Source organism: Danio rerio, chromosome 16 (genome assembly GCF_052040795.2).
Source record: "Danio rerio strain M-AB ecotype USA chromosome 16, GRCz13ab, whole genome shotgun sequence".
In the NCBI taxonomy this organism is placed as follows: domain Eukaryota; kingdom Metazoa; phylum Chordata; class Actinopteri; order Cypriniformes; family Danionidae; genus Danio; species Danio rerio.
Window position 1 is genome coordinate 49,172,501 of NC_141036.1, and position 18,470 is coordinate 49,190,970.

The 18,470-nt window shown below is 36.1% G+C and overlaps 2 protein-coding genes across 11 annotated transcripts in view; one reads left to right on the plus strand and one right to left on the minus strand.

The window, feature by feature from the left end:
• The window catches only part of rnf144b (ring finger protein 144B), a 26,807-nt gene extending 16,875 nt beyond the window's left edge, over positions 1-9,932 (plus strand). Inside the window, 4 exon segments of one of the 2 annotated variants that reach the window (NM_201137.2) lie at positions 2,643-2,847; positions 4,926-5,070; positions 7,289-7,378; positions 9,057-9,932. In NM_201137.2, coding sequence (NP_957431.2) covers positions 2,643-2,847; positions 4,926-5,070; positions 7,289-7,378; positions 9,057-9,224 — 608 coding nt within the window. In that variant the 3' untranslated portion in view covers positions 9,225-9,932. 2 annotated transcript variants of the gene reach the window in all.
• The window catches only part of zmp:0000000930, a 53,579-nt gene extending 35,239 nt beyond the window's left edge, over positions 1-18,340 (minus strand). For 6 of the 9 annotated variants that reach the window (XM_087287843.1, XM_087287842.1, XM_087287832.1 and 3 more), the window contains exons 1-3: positions 12,333-12,442; positions 11,927-12,046; positions 9,017-9,154 (exon numbers count right to left, since the gene is read on the minus strand). The gene's annotated coding sequence lies outside the window, so the exon portion shown is untranslated. Of the gene's footprint in view, positions 1-9,016; positions 9,155-11,926; positions 12,047-12,332; positions 12,455-18,245 lie in introns of those variants that run through there. The other 3 variants (XR_015511942.1, XM_087287831.1, XM_087287844.1) reach the window with 3 other exon arrangements.
• Between the last annotated feature and the right edge of the window lie 130 nt (positions 18,341-18,470).

An 18,470-nucleotide genomic window follows, 5' to 3' on the forward strand; every position in this document is an offset into this window, starting at 1 on the left:
AATGTATTATTATTATTATTATTATTATTATTATTATTATTATCATCATCATCATCATCATCATCATCATCTTTACCTATATTTTAAATTGCCCTTTGTAGTGTTTTAGAAACTTTAAATGTTTAAATTAAATGAAAACGTGAATTAAATGAAACCTTTTTTTTTTTTAACCATGTAATGTAGATGCAGTTTTTTGGACAATATGACATTAGAAATACCATAGTATTTCAAAGTACCATGGTTTTACTGTGGTGGTTTCTTGATCATGGTAACATTCATGGAATATTTTAATGAAATTGTTTTAGGAGTTTTAATAAGAAGAAATATTGAATATTGTAATAAGAATATTGTATTTAAAAAATAATAATAATAATAATAATAATCAATCATCATCATAATTATCATAATATTCATTTAATCTTAAAATGCCACCTTATTTCGCTACAGACCTATTTCTTAAACACTATGGTATGTGCTGTTGAAATGCGCTCGTCAGACTAGACTTAAACTTTATCATCTGAAATAATAAGCTTGGGTGGCACAGTGGGTAGCGCTGTCGCCTTACAGCAAGATCGCTGTCGCTGGTTCAGCAAGGTAAAGCAAGGTCGCTGGTTCGAGCCCCAGCTGGGTCAGTTGGCGTTTGTGTGGAGTTTGCATGTTCTCCCAGTGTTGGGTTTCCTCTGGGTGCTCCGGTTTGTCCCACAGTCCAAAGACATGTGCTGTAGGTTAATAGAATAAACTAAATTGGCCGTAGTGTGTGTGTGTGTGTGTGAGTGAGTTTGTATGGGTGTTTGCCAGTGATGGGTTGCAGCAGGAAGGGCATCCGCTGCATAAAACAAATGCTGGATAAGTTGGCGGTTCATTCTGCTGTGGCGACCCCTAACTAATAAAGGGACTAAGCCGAAAAGAAAATTGAGTGAATGAATCATCATAATAAATTATTTAGTCTCAAAATGCCACCTTATTTTGCTGCTGACCTATTTCTTAAACACTATGGTATGTGTTGTTGAAATGCGCTCATAAGCCTGGACTTAAACTTTATCATCTGAAATAATAAGCTTGGTTTGACGGTGACGATGTTATATAAAAGCTCAATGTTCTACTTCCAGTCCTGATTTTAACAGAAACTAACAGCATTCTGCACAGTTTTGCAGCCATCAGAACACATCTTAAAGTGACAGTTCACCAAAAATGAACATTTATTCAGCCTCCACTTCCAAACCTGAGTTTCTTTCTTCTGTTAAACAAAAAAGAGGATATTTAGTGAAATGTTGAAAATCGGTACTTCCACAGCATTCGTTTTTCCTATGGAAGTCAATGGTTACAGGTTTCCAGCTATCTTTAAAGTCTTGAACGAGAAGCTGCGATCATTTTTTTTTGCTTTGTATTGTCACACAGTTCCTTGAGAAACTGAATTTTGAATGAGAAAACAGTGGGTGTGGCTTGTTTTTTCTACTGCAAGGTGATTGGATGTAGTAAAGTAGGCATTTCATTCAGAACAATCGGTAATAAGGTTTTGCTAGAGTTATTACAACCTAACAGACACCTCCCACTCGCCATTTCAGTTTGTTGTCATATCATTGTCAAAACTGAGAGTTGGAGGGGCGTGGTTAAGTATGTTAACCACACCGAATAGCTCAGACAGACGTAATCTGAGGCTGCGTCTGAAATCGCCTGCTACTCATTAGGTACTGCATTTGAATTTAAACGTACTGCTCGGCCGTTAGAAAAGTATGTGTTAAAGTCTAGATCAGATATGCGGCCGGCCGCGAATGCAATATGCACATCAAATTAGCAGCATTTTTTTATGACACTGTATAACAATAATTCATATTTTTACAGTACTGTGAGTTGGGTTTTGGATTGGGGTGGGGGTAGACATTAAAATTTATTGGGTAATTTAATAGCCATATAATACTCAGTACAACTACTGTTTTACATTACTGTGATGGGTTTAGGGTTGGGGTGGGGATAGACGGTAATAAAATACAAAAATAGGAAAGTTATTTAATAATATTAATTATTCTTGTTAAATTTTGGCCGCAACCATATCCGATCTAGCATCAACTCAAGTATGCTCTATACAGTATGAATGTTAGCAGTATGAATGGAATTCCGACATACTACATCCGCCATTTTGTCATGATCACGTGACCTACCCTCATAAGTTGCGTCGCTTCACTCCTATTCATGAATTCTCTCGGGGCATCAAGGGATAGCACAGGGTGCATAGGATGCACACTTCAGAATCTCGCCGGAAGTAGTTAAGTCATGCAGCTACTTCTCGCATACTGATTTTTGAATTCGGACATGCTACTCTGCTAGCATACTGATTTTAGCGTACTGTTTAGTATGTAAGTATGCATTGTCGGACACAGCCTGAGAAATTAACCGAAAACAAACAAAAAGTGCATTTTAAGATTGTAATTTTAGATTACAAGGGCAAACTATTTTTTTCTTAAATATCATGCACAGATGAATTTTTTACCAAAAAACTGGCAATGTGAGCTAACAAAATCAATATGTTCAGTAAAGAAATTCAGGTTTGGGAACCACTTGAGGGTCAGGAAATTTTCATTATTGGGTAATACTATGCTTTTAAGTCCAGGTGTAAACATGGGCTTTTTGTGGGTCTCTTACAGGAGTTCAATTAGACCCTAGTAAGGCTTGGTGTCCGGTGCTGGCCTGTCAGGCCGTGTGCAGTGTGACTCCTGGTACTGAAGGCACACCGGTTCCTGTGCCCTGCCCCGTGTGCCAGACCGTGTTCTGCTGCGGCTGCCGGAGCCCCTGGAGCGACGGTCACTCCTGCTCCTTGCAGCAGCCGCTGATGCCCCCCTTACCGGATGGGTCAGTGAGCATGCTTACACAGACACCACTACACTTCACAAAAGTCAGCTTACTGTATTCACATGTGGTTTTTCTTTACCCAGTAACGCAAATAAATAAAATTTACAATGTTTTATAAACCCATTTCCCATTTTCATGTTTCTCAGCAACAGAAATCATCATAGTTGGGTAAACTTGGAGCACAGTAAATGGGAGAGCACAACAAATGTTTTTTTTTTTCAATCGTATTTGCTGAAATAATAAAAGAAAAACTCCACAGGGTGTTATCAAGACTTTCAAAAAAAGGAAAAACATTGTGTGAGACTGATAACGGCAGCCGGAAGAGAGAACAACGTCAAATTTACTGCCCTGCCGCTATAGATGCTGGATTACAAACACCTCGCACAAGCGGGAATTCGTTTTTTTGCAATTTGATGCAAAGAGGATATAATACATGCATAAATACATATAAAGGTTCATGTTTTTTCAAAAAATAGCAAAATAGTAAAAACATTTAAGGATTTAAGATGCTGATGATCGTTAAATGCATTACAACAGTCTTGATGTTAATAAATTAGTTTATCGAAATGATCAAAATGTAATAATTGCTGCATGTACAGTAACTCCGAGTATGTAATTTGTTATATTCGTTGTCATCTTCAGTTGATCATTAAAACTGAAGATGATCAAAAGGCACAGAATGTAATTTTCACCATTAGAGGGCGTGTATTCACAACAAACAAAAGATGTATTTTGATGACGATTTGAGTGAGTGTGCAATCTTGGAAGATTTGGTCTTCATTACATCCTACAGGACATGTGCAAAAGTATTCAACCCTTATTATAATGGTAGTATAAAGCAGAGTAAAGCGACAGTCACCCTAAAGTCTGAGCATGCAAAATTCTGTCGTACGGCACTACGAGAAGGGCCGGGATTAAACAATTAGACGTTGACAAAAAAAGTGAGCGATTGCTCCAAACTCCACGATAGTGTTATGAAGACTTTCAGAAAAAGGAAAAACATTGTGTGAAATTGATAACGGCAGCCAGAAGAGAGAACAACGCCATACTTATTGTCCTACCCCAAAGACGCGGCATTACAAACACCTCGCACAAGCGGGATGGAATTTGATTTGATGGAAAGAGGATATAATACAGGCATAAATGCATATAAAGGTTCATGTTTTTTCAAAAATATCAAAATAGTAAAAACTTAAGGATTTAAGATGGTGATGATCATTAAATGCATCATAACAGTCTTATGATGTTAATAAATTAGTTTATCGAAATAATTAAAATGTAATAAATGGTGTATGTAACTTGAGTATGTCAATCGTCATCTTCAGCGAATCATTAAAAACCAAAGAAGCTATAAAAAGGCACAGTATGTAATTTTCACCACTAGAGTGCGTGTAATCACAACAAACAAATGACATAGCTTTGATGATGATTTGACATGGTGTGAAATTATGGGAGTTGTGGTCTTCATTACATTCAACAGCACTCATGCAAAAATCATGTTCACGGATGAGCTAAAGAATTCAATTCTTATTATAATGGTAGTATGAAACAGGGTAAAGGTGCAGTCACACTAGAGTTTGAGCATGCAGAATTCTGTCATACATCACTGCTAAAAGGAACTGGATTCAATAAGATGATCAGACATTAAAAAAAGCCAGCGATTGTTCCATATTTAAAATTTCTATACAAAGATTTTATTATTATTGTGATCACATGAAGACGCAGCAGTGCTGTTTTATAATACTGGATATATATCAGGTTCATTAAAACACACAACATATTAAAATGTCTTTGGTGTTGTCAGAAAATCCAGTTTGTGACGTCAATGTTAGCATTGAATACAGCACACAGGTAGATTTGAACATTCTTTAAAACATTTGGGATAGTGGGAGAGCATACGGCAGCAAAATGTATTACACTGTTCTAGTGGTATTTGGATATGTTGATTTAAAAATCTATAAGAATGCGCATGCAAACGCATTCAGTGTGACCCATTTCCATATCAGCAAACTAGAGTTATCATTCAAATCCATAACAAATTTTAACAGTGATGTTGTGTCTGTGTGTGGTCTCTGCAGTGCACTAAGCAGTGATGATACGGAAGCAGCCATTAAACAGTGTCCAGTGTGTGGCGTCTACATAGAGCGCAATCAAGGCTGCGCTCAGATGCTCTGCAAGAGCTGCAAACACACCTTCTGCTGGTACTGCCTACAGAATCTGGACGTAAGTCACGCGGGGCTTTTCATTATGCTTTACCATTAAAGGGATCAGAGTTCACCCTAAAATGAAAATTCTGTCATCATTTGCTCATTCTTTACTTTATCCAAACCAGATTTTTTTGCTCTGTTGAACACAAAAGATAAAATTTTGAAGAATATTGGAAACATGTAGCTATTGACTTCCATGGTATTCGTATTTCCTTCTATAAAAAGTCAACAGAATTTTTTTTATGATATTCGAAAGTACCATATTTTTACAATGGTTTATTAGATCCTGAGTTCACTGTAGCATTTTTTAAGCTGTGCTATTGTAAAAGAAAAAGATCTACATGGTACTCTGGTTCCTTGTTTTTTGAAAACCATGATGATGAATGTATAATAACAATAATAATAATAAATTGTTTAAATTAAGTGAATATATTTAATAAACATTAAAGTAATATATATATATATACTAAACAGGGCTTGACAATAGGGACTGCCCGATGGCCCGAGGCCAGGGAGTGAGACGCTCAGGCCAGTGTACAGAATGGTTACTGGCCCAGTCGGGCCAGTGCTGCCTTGTCACTAAAGTTTGGCTGCGACTGTCTGTCAGTTGCGTGCAAATATAATCTTAGGGTGCTTTCACACATAGACGTTTGTTTCGAAATCTGTTTTGTTTCCCGGCAGTTAGCGTGGTTTGTTTGGCATATGTGAATCCAGCAATCGCACTCGATTCCGTGCCAATCAATCAGTCCCAGATCGCCTGAATGAGGTGATCTCTGCTCGATTGAGCGAATCGACTGTAGTGAGTAAACAAAACGATCCAAGGAACTAACGTCCCAGGCTATATCATAGTGTCTTATGATTGTGGAATAGCCACATATATGGCTATAGGAAGCGAGAATGATGAGCAGGGCGAGATGTCATTCCTACCAGCAAATGTGCTTTTCATGTCTAATAGGAAAGTGAAAGCATACAGAAATATTAACGAGAACTGTTTATCTATTAGGAAAAGTGACCATCTGATAATTTTTTTCATGTTTTCATCTTATAATATCATGTATTAAGCCTGTTGTTTTGTTCATTTCTGCAATGACAGCTCGAAAGAAAGATCAACATTGATCTGCTCCATGATCTGATGCAGTCTCGGTTTATCTGTTAATTCTCTCTGTAATTTAAGCCTATAATGCATACTTCTAGCCAATGTTTCTGTAACAGATTAATTCAATAGATAGATTTTTACAAAAGTTAACTGAAAAGAGGCTCTGTATGAGAAAATCTGACCTCTCTGATTTTTATTTGGTGACTATGTCTGTGGTTGTCAAAATTAAAATGCACATTTTCGCTTATAAAATATTGTATACACTATCGGTCAAAAGTTTGGGGTCAGTACAATTGTTAAATGTTTTAAAATGAGCTTCCCCTGCTCACCAGGGCTGCATTTATTTCATCATAAATACAGTACATCTTGTAAATTATGAAATGTTATTGCACTATAAAATAACTGTTCTAATATAGTTTATCATTTAATTTAATCATTTATTTCAGTGATTTTAAAGATGAAATATCAGCTTCATTACTCCACTCTTCAGAGTCACATGATCCGTCAGAAATCACTCTAATATGATTTATTATAATTATTATTAATGGTAATAGTATTAAAAGCAATAATGTCTGGACTAATAATTATATTTGAAGCTACATACAAGTAGTTATTTAAAATTGTACTAAATATTTAACAATTTTTTTTTTCATTTAATAAATGTCGTCTTGATGAACTAAATAATTTTCCTTTAAAAAAAAAAAAAACATGAAAAATATTTATAAAACTGACCCCAAACTTTTTGTATATATAATATACATACTATCAAATTTAGTCACGTAACATGTTAATTTGTTTTACATTTTCAGTTGTGTTAAAAAATGCTATGCTGAATAAAAAGGGTTGGTATTACAATTATGTTTGGTTTTTAAAACATTATTTAAAATACTGTATGTGGCAAAAAATAGCTATTAACCTCTTTTTTTTTTGGTGGGGATGAACCCTGCTAAAACATCATTAATAAAAAAAAAAAATTATACATTTTTAAAATAAATTCTCTTCATTTATCTGAATATTAATATATAATTGTTTGCCATTTATAGTTAAGATTTTTTGGTAAGAAAGTAAAATGACTTATTTATTATTATTATTTATTATGACTATTATAAAATGATTATTAATGTCTTGATGGTTATAGGGTGATATATTCCTGAGACATTACGACAAAGGACCATGCCGAAACAAGCTGGGACACTCCAGAGCTTCCGTGATGTGGAACAGGACACAGGTTTGCTTCAGTTAAATTCTTCTAGTTAAATGTGCTGTATGTAAGTTTTTTCACTCTTCTAAAGCATAAAAACACCATCATATGTTTGCAGATATTTAAGAAACATGCTAAGTGAACATTCTTGTTTATCTGAAAAATAATGAAAATGTGTGTTACGTGCTGGAATGCAGTCTTTTTTTTGGGTTATTTTAACCCACCCAATGCCACTTTAGTCAATTATATTTCAGCACCTCAGGTTGCCCTGATGGAAAACAGCGCATTTCATTCATTCATTCAGTCAGAAAGGCACACAAAGTGTGTGTCTGTGACTGAAATGCGATCTCCAGTGGACAGAAGCAGACTCCGAAATGAGACATAGATTCAGAGTTCCACATGATATTATTAATTGGCAAATTATATAAATATCACGAACGTAAACATTTGGTGAGCAGGTTACATTGTAACCGCGTGTCCTAACAACATGCTACGTGATAGGATTTGCAGTGATACGCTATTTGGCTGATTGCACTAGACAACCATACCCGTCAACCCTGAGAGTCTGAGAGTCTGTTCTGTGAATTTGAAATAAATATAGAAATGGCGGGATTCCCATTTTTTTTTATTACAAGTGCCTTCTCCCCTTCATATGCAATCCTCAAAACATCAAAGCGCTGCATGATGTCAGCTGACGCGCTCTATAGAGACAAATAGACGCTGTTTCCCAAACAGATTCTGGACAGGCGATTTGAAGCGGAGTAAAAGTCTGGGTTTTGGGTGCGTGTTTAAACAGACATACACATAACTAATAATAATAAAAATAATAATAATATCTAAAGATGTTGATCTTTGTTGGGGTTTTTTCAAACACAGCTAATTTCGTCCTAAATGAGCATAAAAAGTTAGGAAAACAATCGAATGCTTTTATTATAATGTTAGATGTGTGCATTAAGTGACACCTTTGTTATTTAATGTAGTCAAACAAAAAAAATCTAAATAAATCATTCATTTGTTGCTCTTTAATCAGAATGTGTACATTTATACAGTAAAGAAATGGCTAATGAGATTTGATAGCTTGACTCTTATAATAGCTATTAATTTTAAAAAGCTGAACTGTTTGCTAATTTATTTGCTGCTAATGTATACTATTTATTTTTCTTTTGTAAATAATAATAATAATAATAATAATAAATCATATTACTGACCGTTTAACTGTTTATATACAACAAAACACCACCAAATGAGCATATTTAGGGATGGGTAATTCCTAGTCGAGTTCATGCCTTATTATGGTGGGCAAATCCCTTATTTTCACATCCCATTGTTGACAGGTATGGACGAAACACGACAGAAAAGTGCACTTACTGCACCCCTACAAAATGGTAATGGTATAAATCAGCCTTTAGGCTTGATAGTCAGACTCGCTCCTGTTGATTGTCAATCTGGCAACCTGCTATTGCATTTGTTTTGAACCAGGCGTGCAATACCTTATTTAATCACTAGGGAAAAAAACTTACATACTGCACCTTTAAAATTAAAAACCTCAAAAATCACCTAATTTTAGCTACACAAACACTTTTTGAAAAGCATCCATTTTATTTGCATAACGTTAACAATGACATAAGTCTTATGACCAAGAATTCAATCACAACGTTTTCTCACCAGCAGTAGTTGAGTTTGTCTGTGGTTGTGTTGTGCTCAGGTGGTTGGCATCCTGGTTGGCGCCAGCATCATCGTGCTAGTGACGTCTCCACTGCTGCTCCTGGCGTCTCCCTGCATACTGTGCTGCGTCTGCAAACCCTGCCACGCAAAGAAGACCAAGACCAAGAAGAAGAAGAAAGAGAAGAAGCCATCAGACTCCAGCGCATAGGAGAAACTCTTCCCTATCAACACCTGTAGCAGTGCCAAATTATGCCAGTCTGTGCAAGTGCCTCATTCTCAGTGCCTGGTCACATCGGCCTTCAGGTGCATTATGGGACAAATTCAAGGGTTAGTCCACCTACAAATGAAAATGTACTTACTATTTACTCACAAATTATTTGAGTTTCTTCTGTAGAACACAAAAGAAGATATTTTGAAGAATGTTAGAAAGTTGTAACCATTGACTTATTGTAGCAAAACAAATAGTATTGAAGTCAATGGTTACAGGTTTCTAACATTCTTCAAAATACCTTCTTTTGTGTTCTACAAATGGAAAAATGGTTCAAACTGGTTTAAAACGAGTAAAGAGTGACTCTTAATTATGACAACTTTCATTTTTGTGTGAACTATCCCTTTAAAGATGTTGTTTATCGAGTAAAGAACGTGCAAAGGAAAAGTTCTTGCTCTAGTAAGCCAAAACATAGAGATTGCATTAAAAACAATAATATTCACGGGCTTTAGCAATGGGTTTAACTCTTTTTGTTTCCACGTAGTGTTCCTGACCAAAGCATCTGCTCTCTTTATTTTTTCTTGTGTACTATAACATGTAAATACTGTATTTATGAGTCTGGGTACTGTCTTGTGTTCTTTATATTTGTTCATTCTTCAGCATAAGATGTTTTATAACTTCATTACTATAAACTAAACTCTTAAAAGTTAGCTGTAAACGTGTCGTTCTTGGGGTTTAAAATAAATAAATCGTTTTTTAGTACATTTTGAAAGCAAAATTGGTAGTTTTGAGGATCATACTTAGAGTAGTGACATCTGCTTTTTGTGTCAGTAAAAATGTTTACTCAACATCTCGATAAAGGAAGCTCTCAATGTCACATTTCTCAAACAGTTGGTGTATTGTACTGCATTTCATAAGCAGATGGGGAAATTCACTACACAGTTCCTGCTTGATAGTGAGCCAGTGTTTTTGGTTAAAGCCTGTTTACCATACGTTTAAATAAAGAAGCATTAAATAAGCTTAAATGTACCATCTGGCATGCTGACAGTAAGTACGATGACTGTAATACAGCTATAATCCATGGCAGTGGCTAATATTTAAGTATTTATACATTTATTATTTAGTTCAATTATGTTTTTCTTCGTTAACAATGTTGGGATTATGATTTTTAGCAAAAAAGTCAGCACACCATCTTGTCTTGAACTGTTCCCGCTGAGTAAAGACCGAGAGAGCCACCGTGTGGTTACACGTGGAACTGCGTTAATATCGAGATCCACTTGTCTTAACTTTAGCATATATATTTATATACAAGTTAAGAAATATATATATAATAGAATAAAGGTATATATACACACACACACACACACACACACACACACACACAGTTGAAGTCAGAATTATTAGCCCCCTGTTTATTTTTTTTTCCCAAATTTCTGTTTAACGGAGAGAAGATTTTTTTTATTTTTTTTTCAGGTCAATATTATTACCCCTTTAAGAAATTAAAATTTATTCAAAAGGCTACTACAGAACAAACCACTGCTGTCCAATCACTTTAATTAACTTGCACGCATTTAAATTTCATAATTCATAATATAAGCAAATATCTTGCAAAATAACAAATTATGTACTGTCTTCATGGCAAAGACTAAGGAAATTAGTTTTTAAACTATTGAGTTTAAAAATATATTCTCTTTTATTTTATTATTACCTGATAAATATTGACAAAATACACAACACCATTTTTATTTTGACCAGTTGTCATTTTATTCTCTAATAATAATCTGAGTCAACTTAGAAAGCACTAGTTTTTCTGATGCTTTTCTGAATATTTTTGGTTATTTTTATTTCCTTTTCCTTTCTCTAAATAAAATTATTATTAAAATTTATTTATTATTAAAATTTACATTTATTTAGAGGAAGAAAGAAAAAGTAAAAAGAAACAACAAAAAATATTTTACTCAAACAACCATAATTACGAAAACCCAGAAAAACTGATGCTTTCTGAGCAGATGTTTTTCATAGCTATACTACCAATTTAAATAAATAAAAGTTAATTAAATAATTCATTTATTCATTCATTTTCTTTTACGGCTTAGGCCCTTATGAATCCCGGGTCGCCACAACGGAATGAACTGCCAACTTATCCAGCACATGTTTTATGGAGCGGATGCCCCTCTATATATAAACATATATATTCTCATCAGGGCGAGGCAGTGGCGCAGTAGGTAGTGCTGTCGCCTCACAGCAAGAAGGTCGCTGGTTCGAACCTCAGCTCAGTTGGTGTTTCTGTGTGGAGTTTGCATGTTCTCCCTGCCATCGCGTGGGTTTCCTCCGGGTGCTCCGGTTTCCCCCACAGGCCAAAGACATGTGGTACAGGTGAATTGGGTAGGCTAAATTGTCTGTAGTGTATGAGTGTGTGTTTGTTTCCCAGAGATGGGTTGCGGCTGGAAGGGCATCCGCTGCGTAAAAACTTGCTGGATAAGTTGGCGGTTTATTCCGCTGTGGCGACCCCAGATTAATAAAGGGACTAAGCCGACAAAAAAATGAATGAATGAATATTCTCATCAAATATTTTTAAAATAAAAACATTTTATTTAGATTTATTTATTAAATCTTATTTAATTCTGAGTTTCTCCCCTGAAATGTCCTTTTAAATCAAACACACTCATTCACACACATGCACTATGGGCAATTTAGCTTACCCAATTCACTTATATGTCTTTGGACTTCACACAGAACTGCCATCTGACCCAGCCGAGGCTCCAACCAGCGAGCTTCTTGCTGTGAGGCCATCATGCTACCCCACCGCACAACCGTGATGCCTAAATGTTAATTCAGAAAGTTTGATTGGAGCCACATGCATTATATAAAAGCCAGATAAACAAAATAATTGGCAAAGCCGTTCTTAATGCGGTTACAATAGCTTTTATAATAAAATCACAACAAGAATCTATATGAATTCATCACAGAGTCATCGAAAATGACCCCCATTAATAACCAGATGTCTATAACTGTTTCAATATGACCACAAGACTCAAATACTACACTTCAACATTAAGCAAGGCTCAGGTGTGAGACAGACACACAAATAGTTTGATGATTTCTCACCTCCGTATTAATGTGTTCGGATTCTCTTGAGCTGCAAACTCTCATCTCTGCTGCTGCTTCAGGGTGTCAGTAATTATTGTGTGATTGCCAGCACGTCTTCATGATGATACACACTCGACTGTGAAGAGGACAAGATGAATAGCACAAACTCATCGAAACACCGAGGCCAGAAGCATAACACAGCTGTCCAGCGTCTCACATGATTACAGTCATTACGAGGAGGAGGATCTGGCGACGTTTTCACACAAATACTGTGCTCGTCAAGATTTTGGCTGGTAATTTGAATAAGACATTTCACCCTAAAGACAGATCATAAATAATAAACATTTAAATTCGCATCACATTTGAAAATGAAAACTATTTCATTTTGATGTATTTTAGTAATAAATAAAATTAATTTGGAGTTTATCCAGTTTATGTGTTGACTGCTACAAATATCTTGGCATCAGGTTAGATGGTAAATCATCTTGAAACACATAAATGAATTGCTCAAAAGGTTAAAGCCCATATTGGTTTTCTTTACAGAAACAAATCTTCCTTTACGCCCTCTTCAAAGCAGCATTTGGTCAAATGAACAAATCTGGATTATGATTTAATTTACGGATCAGCTTCAAACACTCTTCATCACTAACTGGATGTTTTTTCTTACGTTTATTTAGCGCATATCTGGGCCAGTGGCGTAGCGCAAAATGCGGAGGCCCCCCTGCAGGGATCACCGATGGGGCCCCCAGTTTTCAAGGGGGTCGGTGGGGTTTGGGTGGGGGGTGTTTGGGGGCGGCAGAGCCAGAGATATACACATATACACATATATCTATGATCGGGAGTTTTCCTGGATGAAAGTATTTTTTTTTTTTAATTATGAAAATTATAATTTTACATCACTTTTCTACATTGATGGATCAGTGATCGCACTGGCATTCCTGATAAAAAGCTTGTGTTTGTGTGTATAGAAATGTACTATTCACCCTCCCTGTTAAATTTGATCTAATCATGTCCTGACACACAGCCCCTCTTCTGCTTTCACTTCTCATTCTGATGGAGGGAGCGATTTGTTTGTGAATGAATCTCCATTATGAATGACTCTTTCACTAACGTTAGCCGACAATAATACAAGTTTCTGGCAGCGCAGCATCTCGTTGTCATATTTCTTTTGCATTGTTTGCTGATTTTATTCAACAAAGCTAGCATAAGCCGAGTATTTAGTGCGAATTGGAGCTACTTTGACTTATGGTGAATGCAGTAATTGGCTGTTATCATAAATAACGCTACCTGTTTAGCACAAATTTCAGAACATACAAAAACAGAAAAAAAACTTAATATTACCTATGGAATGTTCTGCCTTTGTGCTTTGTTTTCTTTGTTTGCTTGTTACTACACTCGTAGACAGCGCTACAGTCCCGCATCTTCACGTAAAAACACTTGACTAGTGCGGTTAAATGACATTTGTCCTGGGAGCACTGTACCAATGTGGCGGCGCTATTGACCCATGCTCAGGATCCCTATACAATATCTATTGTATATATCTATGTCACAAATTGAGGTGCGGGAAAAGGAGGCGGAGTGGAGCGACAACGTGGGGAATCCTTCACAAACTGAGGAGCGATCACAAACCGAAAGCGGCGAAAGCGTCAAAGTAGCCAGAAGTCATTCATTTTTTAACAAGCGGCGCCAGCGGCGCGTCTTCATTGGCTATGACGCGGTTCGGCGGCAAGCAATCAGAATGAAGTAGTCCACCGCTTGAGAGGTGTTCAGAGAACACAGACCTGTGAACTTTGGTTCTGTCCACAGTTGTTCCCAAGAGTTTGATTATTGCGGTTCCTGGATTTTCCATTATTGAAAATCGCGACGACGTGGGGCCCCCTAATCACGCGGGGCCCCCCCGCGGTGCGTGCCCTGCGGGCCCGTCCGCTACGCCACTGATCTGGGCACTCGAAGCGCTTTACACATAGGGGGCATTTCCTCATCCACCACCAGTGTGCAGCATCCACCTGGATGACAAGACGGCAGCCATTTTGCGCCAGACCGCACATCAGCTGATAGGTGGAGAGGAGACCGAGTGATGAAGCCAATTATGATATCGGGATGGTTAGAAGGCCATGATGGACATAGGCCAGTGGCCAATTTTGACCAGGATGCCGGGATGAGACCCCTACTCTGGGATTTTTAATGACCACAGAGAGACGGGACCTCGGTTTAACGTCTCATCCAAAAGACTGAGCTGTATAGAGTCCCTGTCACTATACTGGGGCATTAGGACCCACGCAGACTATAGGTTGGGCACCCTCTGCTGGTCTCACTAACACTACTTCCGGCAGCCACCTAGCTTTCCCATGTGGTCTCCCATGTACTGAACGGGCGTAGCCCTGCTTAGCTTCAATGGGCAATCATGTGAGAGTTGCACAGAGCTAGCTGCCGGCTATTTTATTTTATATACTGCTACGCCATTTAACACTCATCAACGTCAACTGTATTGTTTACTGAATTGACCTCTTCAATCACGTCGACAAATTTTATGGTTCATTTACAAAACTCTAATTGGGAAGACTCCACTATACTTACAGTCACTTGATAACATTCAGAAAGCATGTCGAAATCTGCGCTCTAGTCGTTTTATTAGCCTTTGCATACCCAAAATTTGCACTTCATTTGGTCGCTACTCTTTTCAGTTTTCTGCTGCTGATGCTGCTTGGAATCATATTAAAGCTCAACACTTTCATCCTTTAAAAACTTCAATCCAGTTAATAGTACAAAATCACTGTGCTAGTTTTTCTTGGTTTTATATGTTATTAATCTGCATTTGTGAAATTGTTATTGTATTGCGTCTCTGTTGATTAATATCTGCTTTATTTGTTGCCTCCTAACCAGGTCGTCATTGTAAATGAGAACTGGTTCTCAATTGACTTACCTGGTTAAATAAAGGTTATTAATCTTCTTCTTATTATTATAGTTATTTTTATTATTGTTATCATCTCCCAAAATGTCATTCATTTTTAACAGTGGTTTTGCATTCAATTATCCTTAGTATTTTTATTTGTTTAAATTACCAAAATTAAAAATACATCAAAACAAGACATTTCAATTTAATAAGACAATTAAAAAAGTGCATATATATTTTGTCAACACATAATCTGAAAATGAAACCCATTTTATTTATATGTATTTTATTTACCTTATTTTATTTACTTATTTATATTTCCATTTAGCACTGTAACGTTATTTACTTGAGATTTTAGAGGGGAAATCATTTTGGGGGAAAATCTATTGTGAATAAAAATTACAGATATATATTTAATTTATATATATATATATATATATACTTATTTTAATTAAAATTATTATTTCTAAGGCAAGGCATGTTTATTTATACAGCACACAGTGGCAATTCAAAGTGTAAAGTGCTTTACATAAATAGAAAGAAAAGAGCCAAGTATAAGAAAATAAAAACAAATAACAAAAGTGATTAAAAACAGTTTAAAATGTGTTAAAACAGATGATAAAAGAATGAAAAAAGAAAAGAAAAACATGATAGCACATCTGATCAATTTTGGAAGCTGATTCCAGCGGGGGAGGGGGGAGGGGTGCAATAGCTGAAGGCCGATTTACCCAGCTTTGACTGAACTCTTGTAATTTTAAGTTTACTTTATCGTAATGATCTGAGTGATCTGTTAGGTTTGTATTCAGTGAGCATATCTGGAATATATTGAGGTTCTAGGCCATTTAGTGATTTATAGACAAGTATTAATACTTTAAAGTCTATTCTGAATGTAACTGTGAGCCAGTGTAAAGACCTGAGGACAGGTGTGATGTGCTTCTGGTTCTGGTCAGAAAGTAATGACTTCAGTTTTCTCTTTGTTTAACTGAAGAAAGCCTTGGCACATCCAACTGTTAATTTCATCAATGCACTGGCAAATGGTGTCAATGGGGCTGCAGTCATTAGGCAGTAAGGCTGATCTGAGTGTCATCCACATAGCTGTGGTAGGAGATTGTTTCTTATTATTTGGCTCAGTGGGAGCATATAGAAGTTGAAAAGGAGAGGTGCCAGAATTGAACCTTGTGGGACTCCACATGTTGTGTGTCCACTGCGCCCTATGGTCACCTATACTGACATAGAAACCTTTTATGGTAAGTTCATGGTAAGATCTAAACCATTCGTCCCAGATGACCCAACGCAGTTTTCCAGCCTATGCAGAAGTATGCTGTGCTCAACAGTGTCAAATGCAGCACTGAGGTTGAGCAATACCAGCACTGTTAGTTTGTCTAAATCTGTATTTAGGCGAATATCATTGATTATCTTTATAAGGGCACTCTCTGTACTATGATGTGCTTTATCTTTAATTAAGAACTAAAGATATAATAAAACAATAAAACGACGTGCAAAAACCTGCAAGCATGACTTTGGTAAATTTATGACATACATAAACATACAAATAATAGTACTTGACAAGACAAACCAGTTTTTCATGCTGTGAGATCAAGATTTTTTATTTGTCATTACATCATCGTGCCACTTGTTCTTAATTTGCATAATCTACTGTAATTTGCTTTTATTAGTCAGTGATCTTGAGCGGATTTATTTGTTAAGTGCATTTTTTATTTCATGATGATAATGGTACTACAGATGATTCCACCAGAAATCACCAATAAATGTTATTTTGGATCAAACTAAAACATGTCATGTTAAACAGGAAAGCTATAAGCAAAAATAACACTAGATATGATTTAACATCGATATGATTTGCATTAAAGATGTCAAAAGTCACTAAATTATGTATTCTCTACAATTTAGCTCAGCACGCAGGGCGTCACATTTCTGATAGATATATGTAAAACTTGCCAAGAAAAACATGTCAAGAAAAGTCCACATGTCGACACTCGTTTAAAAAAAACACAATATATTACTTACTGGTGTTTAAAAAAAACACAAAAGATAGAGGTTTACAATTTACAACTTATATTGGCACTTTTAGCACTTTACCTGCACTATATCTCCGTCCCAAATGGCACAATATACACTATACACAATGCACTAACACACTCAACAGAATAGTATGTATGTAGTGTCGCCACAAATGGAACATTAATGTTTTTTTTACCTTTAAATATTTATACTAATTTATTCACCTTTTATTTGTGTATCTTATAGTATTAAGCAGTTTTAGCTCTGTAACATAATTTACAGGACATTTTCATTTGATTAATTTTTCATGGGGATTTAAATGATCATAATGAAGAATTAAAGGTAATAAAACAATAAAATACGTGCAAAAACCCCACAAGCACGACTTTGGTAAATGTCAGACATGCATAAACATACAACTACTAACAACGAACAAAAGAAACCAGTTTTTAATGCTGTGATGTGAATGTTTTATTATTTTTTTTAAATATACATCATCGTGCCACATGTTCTTAATTTAAATAATCTACTGTAATCTGTTTTCATTAGTCACCAAGAGCTAAATTTAGTTATTCGTCCTTGTTGACACCAGTGTGTGTTCTTGTGCAGAATTATATGTTAAGTTCACTTTTTTATGCCATAATGATAGATGATTCCGTCAGAAATCACCCATTAAAGGTTATTTTGGATCAAACTAAAATATGTCATGTTAAACAGGAAAGCTAACTATGAATAAAAATAACACTAGATATGATATAATAGCTATATGTTTTGCATCCAGGATGTTTAAGAAGTTAATAATTAAGTATTCTCAGCAAATTAGCTCAGTAGGGCGTCACATTACTTATATAAAACTAGTTATGTAAAACTCGCAATGCCAAGAAAGGTCCACATGTCGACACTCGCTTCAGTTATAAAAACACACAAAATATAGCTTACTGGCGTTTACAAATATCCCAAAAGAGCAGCTTTATAATTTACAATTACAATGTTTCTTGGCACTTTTAGCCCTTTACCTGCACTATGTTTAACACTGCGCTCATGTTGTTCAAAAGTGTGTGACGCTTTCTTCTCGTAACATCTGCCAAACGCAGCCTCTCCATGACATCACATCATACTGCAGTCCATTCGCCAACCAGCAGCCTTAGATTGGCCAATGGCCAGATAGCGTGAGCTCTGCTCACCGAATGTTCGCAGCTGATTGGCTCGTCATAAACAGAGGAGGCGGGACGCTTCTGTCT